The 17,721-nt window shown below is 38.8% G+C and overlaps 1 protein-coding gene across 2 annotated transcripts; it reads left to right on the top strand.

Moving 5' to 3' along the window:
- Positions 1 to 299: 299 nt before the first annotated feature.
- On the top strand, positions 300 to 15,562 carry hspa4a (heat shock protein 4a). Of its 2 annotated transcripts, XM_051399810.1 has the most exons (19): positions 301 to 622; positions 2,821 to 2,878; positions 3,016 to 3,156; positions 4,271 to 4,393; positions 5,353 to 5,452; positions 5,757 to 5,890; positions 6,437 to 6,681; positions 7,003 to 7,079; positions 7,556 to 7,707; positions 7,870 to 7,976; positions 8,516 to 8,649; positions 9,026 to 9,210; positions 9,810 to 9,893; positions 11,988 to 12,143; positions 12,684 to 12,809; positions 12,953 to 13,060; positions 13,497 to 13,616; positions 13,866 to 14,027; positions 14,531 to 15,372. In XM_051399810.1, the coding sequence occupies exons 1-19, from the start codon at positions 516 to 518 to the stop codon at positions 14,729 to 14,731; spliced, it is 2,520 nt and encodes an 839-aa protein (XP_051255770.1). In that variant the 5' UTR covers positions 301 to 515; the 3' UTR covers positions 14,732 to 15,372. The 2 variants fall into 2 exon arrangements, with proteins under 2 accessions (XP_051255771.1, XP_051255770.1); XM_051399811.1 differs by lacking the exon at positions 9,810 to 9,893 and having other exon boundaries at positions 300 to 622; positions 14,531 to 15,562.
- The last annotated feature ends 2,159 nt before the right edge of the window (positions 15,563 to 17,721 follow it).

Here is a 17,721-nt window from a genome sequence, read left to right as displayed (position 1 = left end):
AAAATATGACTTCATACTTAATAACATCCTCAATCAGCACAGCCATTATTGTTTTCTCCACCTAGAGTTCACCCAAATAAATCAGTCGTTGGTTCCTTTATGTAATTCAGATTAAAAGTAATTATTCAACCCAGAAATTATCTCGCGATTGCCAGAAATGTCTGGCCGTTTTCCCCCCAAAAAACCTCAGTTATTGGAGAACAGCGATGCACATGGTTATAGAAAGGTCCAGAGATATCTAGAACTACTTAAATCTCGCGATGACTGCCGGCGGACGGCGAGAAGTCAGTAAGACCACCTTGCTGCTGCAGCCTGCCAGCACAGATCAGAGACACCGGTAACAGCGGTGTGTGGATTATGACTAGAAGTAGCCCTACTTAACACAGCGCAACGCTACCGCTTCACCAGACGTTTACATCTTTTTTTGTAAAGCCGTAGCTTTACGTTTGTTTTTATCTGTCTGAAGTCCAGCTGTAGATAACGTTTAAAGAAAGAAGACAGTCGTATCGCTGAAGATGTCAGTGGTGGGATTTGACTTGGGCTTTCAAAGCTGCTATGTAGCTGTAGCCCGAGCCGGAGGAATCGAGACAGTCGCTAATGAATACAGCGACCGGTGCACACCGTAAGTACCTGAAATACATGTTTTATTCATTGGACTTCTGAGGGAATGGCGACAGCAGACAGGGACTTCATTTTCTCATGGTTGTTATGGTGGTTGGGGTGATGCACGTGAATGTAGCTTTGCTGCCTAGCTACCGTGAGCTAAAACTTGTATCCATATGCCGCGCGTTGGCTAATCGGTCTGCCTTTCGGTTTGAGTACATCAGTATGTCTTAACGTTTTCATGGCGAACCCCGAGCTATCTAGATTTTATTCTTAACTGGCGCTGCTCATTCACCAGCCATGGATGGAGCTAGGCTAGGTAGCTAAGCTGACAGTTTTTTTTTTCTTCTATTAACGGTACTGTACGCTTTGAAAACGGGTTTTATTCAACCGGTGAACACGAGCGGGCGGTGTTACCCCCCCCGTTCTAACGTTCACTACTGTTCATGTCTTGAAGGCGAACGCTCCGACCAACCGGTGTGCCCCGTGCAGCAAACTGCGCGCCTTACGTTATGTTTGCTACGATGACGACAGCAGCCAATCGCTTGCTGGAATATTCTAGCAAACCTTAGTGACTTAAAGGATTTAATGACTTCCCCTTAAGATATATGCTGTTAAAGTTTATATTAACGAACTAATAAAACGTGTGTATTTCCAAGAACATGTTGTCATTAAGGTCTGTTTTTATATTGTCCAATATCAGTGGTTGTACATCCTCGAATCATATTTAATGAAGAATATACTTAATTAATTTCAATGGCTATATTGACATGTCTGCGTGTGATGAAGAGGACTGCTTAACAAATTAATATTATGTTTATAAAATATTCCTTTTAAGAAATGTTGCGTTATCTCATTGGATACTTTTTTCCTGGATTTTTTTGTTTTGTTTGTCGCCTTGCAGGTTTTTGAGGAATAAGAAAATCTATTACATTGATTCATACTTTTATATTAAAATACATTTTCCAGTACTTATCGAATCCATTAAATATAGGTAAAACTGAATTGAAATTCAAATATGTAATATACAGTGAGGGGAAACTAATGTAAACAGACCTCTTTATGCTAAATTGTATCATGTTTGTCATCTGAGTTGTTTGTTGTTAAAATATTTTTAAATGCCTTTTATTTTACTGCATCTCAAATCTAAGTACGAGTACTAATAAAGTAATCTAACCTGATGACCATGATTGACTTGATAACAAATAATAGAAAATATTACACATGTAATAAAAATATTACACACAACATGTTAATTAATTAATTAATTAAACTATTTAACTTCATCTTCTTGTTTATATGTGAAATTAACTGGAAACATTACCTGAGGTTTTTGCAGAGTTTAAGAACCATCCTGTTAGTTGTAGTATAATTTGTTGATTTATTGGATTAGTCAATGGACAGAAAGATACAAGACTCAAACTTTTTAAAATTAAACTAAAGAATTAAATAATCTTTTGAATACTTCTTATGTGTAAAAAGAACAAACACTTGCTGATTACAGAATCAAAATCTCTCAGCTTCTCTCTAGTTGTTATCTGAGTACTTAAGGTTTGTTGGTCAAATAAAAAAATACAATTTCAGGACATCGGAGACCACAATCTAACAACTTGCTACTCTGTTCGTGGGTCAACATGCCTGTTGAGTCGGTTTCCTCAGAGACTTGTTGCGTTGACCCCTCTTTGGCATCACCAACTGGACTTATGTGTTGACAGCGACAGTAGCTACGACATCTGTGTTTGATAGGGATGACGATGACGGGCATGTTTAGACCACAACCCTCTGGGATACAAGTGGACTCACCACACCACTTCAGACTGTGTTTATAGTACTGTGTGAATAGTGAGAGATGGGTCTTAACAAGCCCGCATGCTGCCACGATCCTTGTAAAAAGAATTATGAGCCCTTTGTACCAGCATTTTTATTACTCATTTGGAAGATTTACCTTTACCATTAGCTACTGCTTGTAAGCAAATATCTACATAAAGTTTGAACCCCGATCATATTCCACATGCAAACAAATTAAAAACTGCTTGTGTGGCTGCTGCAGACATGGGAAACAGTCTGTCCAGTGTTATGTGGGGTTGGGCTCTGAAATGTCATGTCATGTGTAGGCATGAGACCATGTAATAACTTAACTGACAAGTAAATCTGTCTTTCATGCTCATAATGGCGTATCAGATTGTACCTTTAATACTTTCTTTTGTTTCCTTCCAGATCATTTGTATCATTTGGACCGCGAAATCGATCTATAGGAGCAGCTGCAAAGAGCCAGGTAAAATGAATTCAGTCACCATGTTAACATCCTTGTAATTAGATGCAAAACAAAGAAAATGCATCACTGTTAATGCTCATTATTGTAACCTAATTTTCTTTTGTTTTCTCCTCTTTTGCCTCTTTCCTCGCGTCCAGGTGGTGACCAACTGTCAGAATACAGTACAGGGCTTCAAGCGATTCCATGGCCGGGCTTTTACAGACCCCTACATCCAGTCAGTCAAGTCTAACTTGGTGTATGATCTGGCACAGATGCCCTCCGGATCCACTGGTATTAAAGTAAGATCAAGGATGGTGCCTCTGCTGTATTAGAGATTACGCAGGTAGCCTCAAAGGTCCACTGTATATTCATATGTTTTTATTACTGTATAATCACCTGAAAATAAGAATGGTGTAGTTCTTGTGACCTTTAGAAAGGCAGCAGGTCCTCTTCCAAGGAGGCCACCATGTAGAACCACCGTGTTTCTATAGTAGATAAGGCCCTTTTGCATTTTTTTGCAGCCACTGTAGTTACTCCTACCTGGTTGGAAGCTGAGCTGCATTCAAATGGTTGCAATCTGCAACTTCTCCGCTAGATGCCACTACATCCTACGCACTCATTTAAAAAAAAAAAATGTCCCAGTAAGGCTTGAGTTAGCACACTCAACAACTGAGCTGCATTCGTCAGCAGTATTGTACGCTGAACTAGGGCACTGAAGAATAAAAAGGGAGAGCCATAAGAAATTTAACAGAGAAAGCACACTCTCTTACCTACTGTGCTCCAAGAAGTGCCTCATGTAATGCTTTTTTCTCTTTCTCTATCAGCTCTTCTAGGTTATCTTAAGCTGCTATATTTATATAACACAATTCTGTGGTAGGAAATTATTGTTTCTCAGGGTCTTTGAAACAATCAGCTGAATGCATAACTATGAAAACTAGTGAACGTAAGAGTTAAAAATTACCCAGAATTTTTGCAAGTACACAAATGACAGTGCCTGTCTTGCACAAACACACAACCTGGCATGGTTTTGTGTCCCCGTGGAGATAATTAATGTGAGTCCTCAGGACAAATGAGAGCAGAATAAACTCAAGAAGAACACATTTTAGAAGACTGCATCAACCTGTTTTAGCTTGCAAAGTCATTCATTTCTAAGAGTTTTCAGATTGCATATTTACATATTTTATTACATCATTTGCTTATACATTATTATTAGGGTTATTGGCTTTTGCGTGGGCCTGTTTTTTATAAGCTTCCAGTCTGTTAAAAAGCCTTCAATGAAACTGTGGTGGCCTTTTTAAAAATTATTATTAATGGAAAAACATCTCTTATTCATGGCTGTTTAAAGCGATTCATAAGCTATTTAAACGACTTGAACTGAAGAGTGAACATCTTCCCAATTCTCGTCAACTCTAGGTGATGTATATGGAGGAGGAGAAAGTGTTCAGCATTGAGCAGGTCACTGGCATGCTGCTGACCAAACTGAAGGAGACTGCTGAAAGTGCACTGAAGAAACCAGTTGCAGACTGTGTCATCTCGGTAAGCATCTCTGCAGAGATTTTCACGGCTTCAGCAGGGTGTCTGAAAATCTATAAAACTTCTTCAATAGATTTGTCAGTGCAGTGCATTTTGTTTTCTGCTTATCAGGCGTATTTGTGTCGACATAGATCTTATAAAATTGTCTGTTAAAGGTGTAAAGAGGTGTTCATTTACTTGTTGGATCCACGCATGCAGCTTATTTAAAGATGTGGCACTGCACTGACAAGGCTTCAAGAGACGTGTGACTCAGTTTACTCCCTGTACTTAATGCCATTCTCTGTACTTAAAATGAATAATACATTGCATTTACATCCTGCTATTTTGAGTGGCAGCTATTAAAGTCATCCTCTTGCATTTTCAAGTAGTTTGAGTTATAAAAATGTCTCTTGAAAGCTGCCTCCAGAGGTGTATAAATGTATTACCACCTGTTCATGTGACATTTTGTGCTCTAAGCACTTCACCAGATGTCTTGTCTGAAAGCTTTATTTCCTCCCTTGCACCTTTTTGTTGAAGAGTGGGATGTGTGTGTGTTTCGTGCTGTGCTCAGTATATGAATTCACCAGCAGCATCTGTTATGTAATATTACAGATCTCACACAGAGAGGCTGTTACTTTCACTTGTCCAAAATCTGCACTTTGCCTCAGCCATAGAGATGGATATCTTGTTATTATTACTGTGGCCAGTAGCTAAATTTAGCCTGTGAGCTTTTCCACAAGGAGATGTTTTGTTTTGGCTCCCTGAGTAACTAACATGGTAACGTTATCCAGACATCTTGTGATGCAGGCGATTCATTTTGGACATCTTTAGCATCCTATCATTACAACAATATTACCTTGCAGTACCATGCGTATCTTTTTTTTAAAATATTGGTGGATCCAGTTAAATCCCTCAATCTGAGACTGTCTACACTTCACGCACTGAGACTCGTTATTAACACTTCATTGTTGTTCCTTTCCCAGGTCCCAAGCTATTTCACTGATGGAGAGAGAAGATCTGTTATGGATGCAGCTCAGATCGCAGGCCTGAACTGTCTACGACTAATGAATGAGACCACTGCAGGTACATTGAAACACAGTAAACTCTGTTAAGATAGGCAGCTTCTGGATCATTGTAACTAGTTATTCATAATAGGACATTTAGACAGTTACAACATTGACTTCAAATGACATCTAGATACTAATTTGTGTGAGATATGTTGTTTTTTTTTTTATCTCCTGGAGCAGTCGCCTCTGTCTAGAAAGCTATGAGAAAGTGTTCAGTTCTCAACTTGTAGCTATGTATATGGAAAAATGTAGTATACTGACTAGTACACTGATGCAGTGATGGGCACAAGCTAACGCCAGATTATGCCTGTTGGTTGCAGTGACTCTGGCATATGGTATCTACAAGCAGGACCTGCCAGCTCCAGAAGAGAAGCCCAGAATAGTGGTGTTTGTGGACCTGGGCCACTCGGGTTACCAGGTGTCGGTTTGTGCCTTCAACAAGGGAAAGCTCAAGGTAAGCAATGAATAATTTGTGCCTGTTTTGAAAAGCAATACTGAAGGTGGGGGACGTTTTAGTGCAGGTTATGATGACACAGCAGTATGTGCTTGTTAGTTGTACCAAAAAGTTGATATTTTTTTATTCTCATGGGCAGAATGGTAAGCAGTGCAGTCAAGGATGAAACCTGTGTGTTCAACATAGTGTTCAAAACATTCAGTCAGCAGAAAAGAACACCAGATGTTGTGCACGTAATTGCTTATTAGGAATGCATTTTCCCCTTTTTTATATATCTATATATACATATCTATATAGATAGATAGATAGATAGAGATATATATATATATATATATATATATATATAGAGAGAGAGAGAGAGAGAGAGAGAGAGAGAGAGAGAATGTATGTATTGAATAGATAGGTAAAAACATGAGTACAAGTCTACTTTTTTAATTTGTTATCCTCACATGTACCCAACCTAGACAAACAGATATGCAGTGATATGACAGTTATCCAGTAGTCTGAGAGTTTGGGGTCACTTCAAATATTTACCTCCCTTGTCAGATCCTGGCTACAGCGTTCGATTCGGAGCTTGGCGGGAAGGGCTTTGATGACATCCTGGTCAATCACTTCTGTGAGGAGTTTGGGAAAAAGTACAAGCTGGACGTCAGGTCCAAGCCCCGGGCCCTGGTCCGACTCTACCAGGAGTGTGAGAAGCTCAAGAAGCTGATGAGTGCCAACTCCTCCGACCTGCCTCTCAACATTGAGTGCTTCATGAATGACATTGACGTTTCTGGTAAACTTAACAGGTGAGATGCAAGGTTTAATAAGTTAAAAATCATTAATGTGGGCTTAATCTATGGGTTGTTTGTGCTATTGTTGCTTTAGATGACCCAGTGAATATAGAGCTACCTTTCTGCTCTATGTATTGTTTATGTGGAGCCTTTACAGTTTTCTTGTGCTAAGGACTAGTGTCAAAATGTTAAAAAGGACTCTTCTAGCTAAGCAGAAATTAAAATTGTGTTGATATAATTAGAAATGACTTTTAGTGGTACCCAGCATCCATCTGCATGTCTCACACCGTTCTGAGTGTATGAGTCTATTAATAATCTATGACCATGTGTCCCCAGAGGTCAGTTTGAGGAGATGTGTGCGGGGCTGCTGGCCAAAGTAGAGGGTCCCCTGCGCAGCGTCATGGAACAAACCAGTGAGTACATCTGACATTAATAGCAGCCGGACTATCCCCACCAGCACGTGCACGCTCACATAGTCAAGGTTCAGTCATGTGCTTTCGCTGAGACAACCCTTCCCTCCGGACACTGGCAGCAGGCCTGCCATCCTGTCTCCCTTTAATCATTCCTGGTTTCTTCTTTATCTCTGCGTGCTCCTACTTGTCCATACTAAGAAATCTCATGGCGAATAATTAACAGAAAATATATTTGGGTATACCAAAGTTGTAGTGTTATGTGTTGTTCGGATAAAATGTTTAAGAAAAAGCATCCTTGATGTCATTGTAAAGCAACTGCACATGTGGCTTTAGCTTAAGACTACAGTGCTGTTCACACTGCTTTTTTAGTATCAACAATGTTTCTTTTATTAGAGTATTGGAAAGTGAAGCTGTGACTCTATAAACTTTAACAAGCCTGTGTTGTATCATCCTTGTCTCCTGCTTCCCATATCCAGAGCTGAAGAAGGAAGATATCTATGCAGTGGAGATTGTGGGTGGTGCCTCCAGAATCCCCTCCCTCAAAGAGCGAATCAGCAAATTCTTCGGCAAAGAGCTGAGCACCACCCTGAATGCAGATGAGGCCGTGGCCAGAGGCTGTGCTCTGCAGGTACAGGTCACCTGTCCGACACTTTGGACCAGCGGGAGGAATATGACACACATGCACACATATGTTGTGTTGTTAATGCAGGAATTTGGTTTGGTTGCTAGGTTGCAACTTCAAGACAAAGCTTAGTAACTTGTGTTTTATATTTTTGTCCTCTTCTCCTAGTGTGCCATCTTGTCACCAGCATTCAAAGTCAGAGAGTTTTCCATTACCGATGTTGTCCCCTACTCCATCTCCCTAAAATGGAATTCAGCTGCAGAGGAGGGAGTGAGGTACAATCTCTCTCTCTTTGTCGCCTGAGAACTTTAAAAAAAGAGTTCAAGGCTTGACTCTCACTGGGATATTTCATAACACCAGTTAATTTGAACATCATGCTTTACAAGGTTCTGCAAAGTTAATACCCTACTTTGATGTCATTATGGAAATCAATGGACTTCATTGATGTCATGGGGTTCTGGCTGTCAGGAGTTATATAAGGCCTTGTAGTATTAAAATGTCTAGTTTCCATTACCACATTAGTTTAATGTTGCACTCTCTGTGTTATGATATATTATGTCTGTTATACCATAACTCTCACACACACACCACTCAGACAGAACAACAGCAGCTCAGTATTAAACCTTCCCAAAGCCTGCAGTTAAGACGAGGTTAGAAGTCTGCAGAATTTCAAAGACCACTCTTTTGTCCGCTAGTTGCATTTACATTTTACTAAATTATATCTAAATCCCGACTAGTTTTAAGATGTGTAAAATATGTGCAATTGATGACAATTTCCACATCACTATGAAACCCTTCTGTTGTGTTTTTACAGTGATTGTGAGGTTTTCCCAAAGAACCATGCAGCTCCCTTCTCCAAAGTTTTGACCTTCTTCCGGAAAGAGCCCTTCACCCTTGAAGCTTACTACAGCAACTCCAAGGAGCTGCCCTACCCCAACTGCTCTTTAGGTACTGCAAACTCACATTTAATGACTTGTGAGAGATAAGTGGACAATAATAAGTATGGGCATCAAGTATGGAATAAGAAATTTGTTTTGATTGGGGGGGTAAAAAAAGGTTATACTTTTATTTTTAACTTTGACATATGCTCCCGTTCCATGATGCCACAGCCTTTAATCGTGTATACATTGATCAACTGACTTTATCCAGGATTTAGTCACAAGATGTTTGATATCATGCTTAAGATGCAATATCTTGTGATTCAGCTTAGCCACCCGAACTTATTTACTACTTTAATTTTAATGTGTTGGATTTGCACACCCTTCCTTATGGATTTAAGAAGATCATTATTCTAACCTTTTACTCTTTCTTCCGGGCCCCACAGGCCAGTTCCTGATCAAGAATGTGGTTCCTCAGGCGTCCGGAGAGAGTGCAAAGGTCAAGGTGAAAGTTCGGGTCAATGTTCACGGCGTGTTCAGTGTATCAAACGCGTCGCTAGTAGAGGTCCTGAAAACGGCTGAGGAAGAGGAGCCAATGGAGACAGACCAGACAGCCAAGGAGGAGGAGGAGGTGTGTACTGTGTGTACTGTATTTGCACGGGGAAGAAAGAGAGTAATGGCATTGGGACAGACAGAGAGACAAAGAAACACAGAGGTACTCCTGGTTTGTTGTATGTTTGCTTTGTGTTTCACCTGAAAAATCACACGGTCGGTTTGACCACACCTTGGATTTTAGTACTTTGTTTTGGCAACACTCTGGAATTCAGATGTCATGCCTTAACAAGCTTAATACAGCTTCAGTGTGTTGCATTTATTTCTCTCTAATACCTCTTTGTAATTAGTTTGGGTTTGTTAGTCACAATCTGGACTTCAGCGCCAACAGTTGGACTGCATATGTATTCATTTTGGCCTTTTTCCCAAAGTAATGTGTCATAATTGTGGAGATGGTGCAGACAATATCATCAACACCTAGGCAATCAGTCCTATCAAACACAAAACCTCTGAAACAAATCAGGCAATATTAGTGTTTCAACCAAATTCCTGTTTTGGCTCTCTGTGTTTTGCTCATGTTGATATTGTCTGGACCTAGAGTTTGTATAAAATCAGCCACAAAATCTCATAAGTTAATATCCTATGTACCATGTCTTTTCTTTTGTAACTTTGTCTCAGAACAAAATGCAGATGGGCCAGGAGGATCAGAAACTCCAGGCTGGAGACAACGGAGACAAGAAATCAGAGGCTGAAGAGATGGAGGTAACCTTGTGCTGGGCGATAAGGCATTTACCATATCATTGGGTGTTCCATCCAAAAACAGCCGTTATAAAATAAAGCAAATACACATCCCCACATTGCCTAAATGTGCCAGAACCAGATTTGAGACAATAAATCATTCCAAAAAAAAAAAGAGTTCATCCATTGAAAGGAAAAATATAGGGGTTCTGACCTAGAATTCAGAAAGCTTATTTCCAGCGGTCAAGACCAGGTGGGGGAATCATCAATCAATCAGTTCCAGTTTTACGGGTGTGCAACTCTCGTGCTCTCTTTTTGGGCTCAATCTGGAAAGCATGGTGAAAATCTAATTTGGGAAGAAATGGAACACAATTTGTTTGGTATCTGACATCCCTGACTGCCCCTTTTGTTTTCTCCAATGCCTCTGTCTTTACATTGTGTTAAGTACTATCCCATCATAACACAGTCTCTGAAAATGTGGTCTTAAATTAGAAAAAAACTATGGATGGCAAAATGGCTCCCTTTTTCCCCATCCATCATAGATGACCTTTTTTGAAAATGGCAAAGGCAGCATAAAGGCCTTTTTTATAGATAAAATATTTCCTACCTTTTGCGCAACTGAGAAATACATTTAATTTACCACAATCCCATTTTTTCTGATTCTTCCAGGTGTGTAGTTGTATTAAAGCTAACACCTTCCTTTCCCAATTTGGCTGATGAATCACCCATGGAATCTCTGCTTTCATTTGAGCCTTTTTAAAAAAAATAATTTCTTATCTAATTTATAAAACCCATCATTGGAGATTCTAAGGTGTGCGTGGGGGGGGGGATTTGGGTGGCTTTGACAGCAGAGTGATGGAGAAGCCTCTTCTGATAACTTCAAATGGAGAAAGTTAAATTTATTTATGATCTTATTGTATATTTCTGTCCTTAATCTTGAATTTGTGTAAGTGCCTGTTTGTTAATATGTCTGCATATTGTTCTGTTTTTTAAGTATTTTTGTGTCTGTGCTGTACCAAAAAACCCAATATTAATACGTAAAAGAAAGTAAATATATAAATCTAAGAATGGATTAGAATTAGTATAAATAGAATAGTATGCATTTAAACAGTACAAACAATTCTCAAAAGTCAATTGTTTAATCTAACACAAATGACATGGCAGTGTCCTCAAGGCCTCAGGCTTAGGGCTGAAAACATTACACATGGACGATAACATTGACACAAAGCTAGTTATTCTAATCACCAAATGTAGTTTTAGCAAACAGGTTTAACGTGATAATTAAGGCCAAGAATTGCTTGTTCTATTTTCAGTTTTTCAGCCATGATAAAAATTTCAGAGAAATAGCATATGTCAGGATAAATATTGCTCTGGTGTGAGATGGAAATTAACAGCTATATCGCCCAGCACTAAGGTACACCATTAAGTATACTAATATCATATTTTACAATCGATTAGCATGTGGCAAAGGATATTGTCGTGCATTTTTAGGCACACACAAAACAGAAAGAATTCTCTGTATTTAAACATATAAGGGATTTGGCATTTCAGTATAAATTCTTGGTGTAGTAACTCATTTATTTTTATTCAGGGGGCATGTTTTGTTGAATTCAAGGGTAATTTATAACAATAAACTCAATAAAAAAAACACAAGTATCTTTTAAAGGGAACAATAACGACATAAAATGGTAGGGCTCAGGAGGTAGAACAGGTTGTAAAGGCAGTATATAAATATAGCCATTTATTTATTAATTACACCTGAATCTAATAGGCACAGTAAAAGGTAGGTTATTTGGAGTCTGCATTGTATTCACACACATAAAAAGCATAATAAAATCTGAAGTGACCCCCGTGCAAATTTAAAGTGACAACACACGCAACAAAATTAGAAATTATTTGCTCAAACCAAAATGTGGAGTTTGACAGATCCCACTAACCAGTGAGTTACTGAAATAAGGCTTTTATGTTGTCATTCCAATTGGCTGCCATTTCATTTTTTGAACATATATCCTCGGATTCACTTATACGTATATATGAATACGTATAATATTTATTTTCTCCCACAAAAGCAGCAGTGTTTACACAGACTGAAAGAATTCTCATCTGTCCTTTTTTAAGACAACGACGGACGACGCCAAGCAGGAGAAGAAGAACGACCAGCCCCCTCAGGCGAAGAAGCCCAAAGTGAAAACGAAGACAGTGGAGCTGCCCATAGAGAACAACTTGCACTGGCAGCTGTCCACTGACGTTCTAAATATGTGTGTGGAGAATGAGGTAATGCTCTAAAAATCACCAGGAATGTCTAGCATGTGCTCACAGTATTTGTGCAAGCAGCGTCCTGGTCAGACTTACTGCTCCTGGTTTCGTTTACTTTTTTATTTAAAACAAAAAGGAATGGCTGTTTGCCACTTTATAATTTATGGTTGTAATGTAATAGTTGTGCTTTATGACATATAAAGATATAATACTCCAAAACTATTTTAAAATTACAAACTTGTTCATGAAGGTTTTTCTCCTGGGTTTTTATGCTCATTTGTTATTTTAAGATTTTAGTAGAGAGGCTTTCCCCACACTTACATTTAGATACAGCAACATGATTGTTACATTTCACCCAGGTTTGAATTGCTGTTGCTCTTGTGTTCTATATTAAAGGGTATCCGGAAGTGGACAATGTAAAATCAGATATGATGACATTCTCACTCTAAATATGATACTTTGGATGTGAGCATCTGCCAAATTATATTATTATTTTTAGTGTGTGCTGCTACACATCTGCTAACTAATCGGCTAACACCATCTTTGTGACTCTTCCAGGGTAAGATGATCATGCAGGATAAGCTGGAAAAGGAGAGGAACGACGCGAAGAACAACGTAGAAGAGTACGTGTACGAAATGAGGGATAAACTGCACGGCGTCCTGGAGAAGTTTGTGAATGAAGCTGTGAGTAAAGATTGAAAGTTAAACATTAAAACATTAAACAGTTTGAACCTTAAATTCCGACATACTGCATGTATTTCATGTTTCGTTCTCTTGATGTTTTAAAAAAAATGTGAATTTAATCTTACTGTGTGTTCAACATGCAGGACCGTGATACGTTCTCATTAAAACTGGAGGATACGGAGAACTGGCTGTATGAAGACGGAGAGGACCAACATAAACAAGTTTACGTTGACAAACTGGCTGAATTGAAGGTAACCAGCCATGTTGTGTGTAACTGGAAAGCTGTTTCTAAGGGAAATAGTAAAACTCCCATTCAAAAGAGAGCCCTACCTGTAATGTTTTGGGACTTGTATTAAGAGTAACAGATGATAGTGATACATGTAGGTTGAAGACACTTATTTTTAACAGTTAGATAAACGCTAATTTATAATGGTTTTTAACATGGAGTTAATGTTTGGTTGCAATATTTGTCTACCTGCTGTAGTCTGTGACTTTAATAGAAAGCTGATATTCATAGTTCAATATGTAAAACAAGAGAATGACTTTATCCTCTATAATATCCCTATTTTTCAGATGTTACAGATGTTTGATTTTTGTCATTAAGTGATGAATTGGCCTTGTTTCTTCAGTGTTTTTGTCTGGCAGGATGATTGGCTGACTATACCTGACGTTGTCCCTATTTTGCAGAAAATGGGCCAGCCGATTCATGAGAGATATATGGAAGCTGAGGAGAGGCCAAAAGCATTTGAGGAGCTTGGCAGACAGATCCAACTGTACATGAAGATCATTGAAGCTTACAAGGCAAAGGTAACCTGGCACAGAGAGCAAGTTTGTTGACTGACAAAAGTGTTTGCTTTGTTGGTGATATATTAAAGCAGCCACTCCCCTTTTAATTTATTATTCATCTTATAGGTCAAGTGTAAACATACAGCACATACAGAGGCACTGAGATTGTCAGAAAACATGTTTGAGGAACAGCTAACGTGGTTGTAGGTTATATTATGGATGAACAGTCACCAAACAGGTATCATAATTCACCTGCGGTTCTCCAAACAGGAGGAGCAGTACACTCACCTCGATGAGCTGGAGGTGACTCGGGTGGACAAGCAGGTGAACGATGCCATGGCCTGGATGAACAGCAAGATGAACCAGCAGAACAGTCAGGACCTCACTCTGGAACCAGTGGTCAAAGTTGGAGAGATTCAAGCCAAGACTAAGGTACTGAGAGTGCATTCAAGGCACACACACACGAAAATTAGAGGATGTGAAAATGTTATGGTAGCTTGCCACCAGGGGCTGTAGATCTGTAATTAGTCTGGTTTCCTGCAGGCAAATATCTAACAGTGACACATGACTTTTGCAGGAGGTCCATGATTTAAACATTGCTTTATGTTTTCATGTTTTTGTGTCTTGTGTGCACCTTTTTTTTTTTTTTTTTTTTTTATTCTGATGGGTTCTACAAAGTAGTAATTTGACACCACACAGCCAGCGGTTAAACAACTGCCAGCCCCACACAAACCATTGCAATCTCTAAGGCCAGTTGCAAGTTTGTAGTAGTGGCAATGAAGTGTGAAATAATAAAACAAATCTTCGTTGTACAAATTGGTTGTAGACATCAACCTAATTTAATTTAAAATTCAAGTAAGCAAAACATGATCTCTGGAGAAATAAATACTTTTTCTACGCTTCCTGTATAATGAATGCTTTCTTTCTTTTATCAGGAGCTTTATTCAACCTGCAACCCTGTGGTTTCCAAACCCAAGCCCAAGGTGGAGCCTCCTAAGGAGGAGAAGACAGAGAATGGGCCAGTCAATGGGCAGGAGGGAACAGAGAGCCAGCCATGCAACCCAGATAAAGCCACATCCGCGGGCACGGAAAAGGGAACGGCGGAGAACAAGCTCCCTGAAATGGACATTGACTAGCTGTTGCAGCTGCCACCCCTGAGTTTCACCTCCGTTTGTCCTGCTACTCGCCCCCCAATTCTGTCGTTCTTCTGAGATTGTTATTGATGGCACAGTAGCCTCTCTTAAAGACGCAGACAGCAGCATCCCTAATCTATTCATGGAGCCTCCTAGGCATGTCATTTCTCATTTTCTCTGATGAATACACAAATATTGCATAATATTAATATTGAATGGACTACTTTATGACATTAAAGTTGTGGGTGTGGGATGGAAACTGCTTTCTCTCTGTTGCTTTGATGGCTATTACGTTAAAGATTGTTCCGTTCAGTATCTCCTGAGCACATTTAGGCTATGAATGTCAGATTTGAAGAATTGTAAGTAAAGTGGCTGTGCAGAAGAAAACTAGTAATACTCCCAGGATTCATGAAAATGTATAATATTGCAGTACGTCTAAATAAGGTATAGATACAGTGGCACATGTAAACGAACATGGATTGTTCCAAGTTGTACATGACAAATAGTGCATTTTTTTTCCACTACAAATAATTGTAACTGCTGGATTATAATGTTTTAAGTTTAAAAAGGACCGAAAGCGTTTTTGTTGAGTTTACTTGTACTGTATGTTGAAAATAGATGCTACAAGTTACTGTCATGCAGGATTTCATTGTTTGGCTTTTTTCTCATTCAAAAGAAACGGCCCATCAGTTGTTCTCTGGTAGCCTTGTATTGTTTTTGGGGTTTTTTTCTACTTAACAGTGTGACTGCTGGTCCAACAAATCACCTTCTGGGTGCTGCTGTTGTCACCACGTCACAAAAAAAAGCAAAAATAAATCTTGACCAAAAAAAAAACGTGATGTGAGAAATAGCTTTTTGCCAAATAATATTGTTGTTGAACACAGTGGCTGTCTTCCCTATCTAAAGATGAATGGAAGCTCCAGTTTATTTTTGGTCGTGAAAACCCTACGAAATCCTGTAACCCTGTTAACTGTTGACATTTGCTTAAGTGCCTTTCATTAGTTGTCATAATAGGATCTCCTCCTCCTGACACCTGTTAGTGACATCGTAGATACGCTAGCTATAAAATAGTACTTGTTATGTGTGTCGGCTCCTTGCTTTACACTAGTTGGTAAAGTTGACCAGGAGGACATTTCATTGCAATTTTCACATGCGCTTAAGTCAATTAATCAATCACCGGACAGACAATTACAAAAATGTACTGGTTCCAATGTCTCAAATGGGACTATTTGATAGTTTTCATAGTCTTTTATGATGGTTAACATTATTGAATTTTGGACTGATTGTTAGTTGCTTCTCGAGAAGCAAAATGAGTGAAAACCTATTTGGAGCTGATGCATTCCAAGTATTCAAGAAGGATTATTCCTATTATTATAATTATTATTAGTATTATTATTTTTAACACAGCCAGGAAAACATTTTGGTCTACTCAACCCCAGTCTGCAGCCAGGTCCTTAACCAGCTAACCTGTGAACGGTTTCGTGAAATTTGTGAAACAATTTTTCCACTTCTCTTACAATGTAAACTCTTATGAATACGAACACACAAAATTATTAAACAAATCTTAACAGATGTGTTGCTATTGGTTTAGTTTGAAAGAGGTCGTGCTACAACTGTTGGGAAAGGGAGGGAACAGTAAAATCAAGTTTTGGCTGGACAGGAGATACAGCATCAAGAGATCTGGAGCTGTGTTGGCCAAAGAATGCAATTTTTTACTCTTTTCAAAAGTAATAATTTTTACTTTACTTATCTCCTTGCTTACAGTAATTAGTCCCCAAAATTCTGACTTTAAACGATTAAAATCCAGTTTTGTTTGTTAAAATCAAGGTAAAGGGAAATATTTACAGCTGCTGATCAACATCTTGCAAGCTAGTTTCCTGCACAATTACAAAAATAAATCCAGGATTAGGTGGTAGATTGTTGGATTTCAAATTAGTAGGGAGGTCCCAACAAAAGTAATGTTATAACTAATTTATTTTACATTTTTTTTAGACTTAACTGTAATATTATTGCCGAAATGTATTAGTAATTAGTTACACTACTAGTTACTGGGGAAAGTGTAATATTATTACTAGCAATGAGTTACTGCACTGATCCGGAGTGAGTTCTGCCCTACTGTGATGTGACCTACGACCTCTGTGTGGGTACTAGAGCCACTGGTGGTAGATGTAGCGTCACTTCTAATTAAGGTAAGAAAGGAAAGTTTGGATTCAATAAATGAGTTAGTATAGTTATACAGAATACGTACAGGTGATCAAAAGATCCAATAACGGACAACATTGATTCTGCAGTTGCAGTTTCTAGGCACAGAGTTGCAATACACAAACAGACATCAAACTTAAGTGTATAAATGAATGTGTTGTTAATACTTTGGATGGTTTTAGAAAAGGCTAAACAAACCAAACCTAACAGAGCTCCCATCACAGTGACCAGTAAAAGACCTTCTATTTGAAATAGTGGATATACACTCACAATCAATTAAAGGTCCCATATTTTATACTTTTTCTGGTGTTTTATTTGAAATGTTGATATCCAAAAGAAGATATATTTGTGGGTTTAAGTACCAAAAACCCATCTCAGTATAGTTCTCAGTATATTTATTTAGGGCGTTGTGTGTTGTGGTTTGTCTCAGTAATAATAAAAAGCCTGCTTTGTGATTGACCGACTGTTTTGTCTGAGTAACCACAGGTAAAGGAATGTGGCCCGTCCAGATGCTGGGAGCATGGCTGTTGGTGGCAGGGACTGTAGATGTCAGGGAGGTCCTGGCGGCTTGTTTAAGGGGAGAGTTTCTGAATATGGGTTGTGTGCATTTCACAGTATTTATATAGCTCCTAGACATGCTTTATAATAATAATAATAAAAAGACATGGAAATCTCACTTTCTATGATATGGTAAACAAAAAGGATGTTCCTGCACACATGGGCAGTGTGGGTGATGAGAGAGTGGACAAACTAACCAAAGAAGCTGTTAAAGAAGTAAACACAGCATGAAA

This window comes from Dicentrarchus labrax, unplaced genomic scaffold (genome assembly GCF_905237075.1).
Source record: "Dicentrarchus labrax unplaced genomic scaffold, dlabrax2021, whole genome shotgun sequence".
In the NCBI taxonomy this organism is placed as follows: domain Eukaryota; kingdom Metazoa; phylum Chordata; class Actinopteri; family Moronidae; genus Dicentrarchus; species Dicentrarchus labrax.
The sequence above is the reverse complement of the archived record's forward strand: the minus strand, read 5'-3'. Positions and strand labels throughout refer to the sequence as shown.

Bases quoted from the DNA above. Each gene is read 5' to 3' on its own strand.
- hspa4a (XM_051399810.1), top strand. From the start codon at position 516: ATGTCAGTGGTGGGATTTGACTTGGGCTTTCAAAGCTGCTATGTAGCT. The intron at 2,879-3,015 runs GTAAAATGAATT...CCTCGCGTCCAG, and splicing joins GAGCAGCTGCAAAGAGCCAG to GTGGTGACCAACTGTCAGAA. The intron at 5,453-5,756 runs GTACATTGAAAC...TGTTGGTTGCAG, and splicing joins AATGAATGAGACCACTGCAG to TGACTCTGGCATATGGTATC.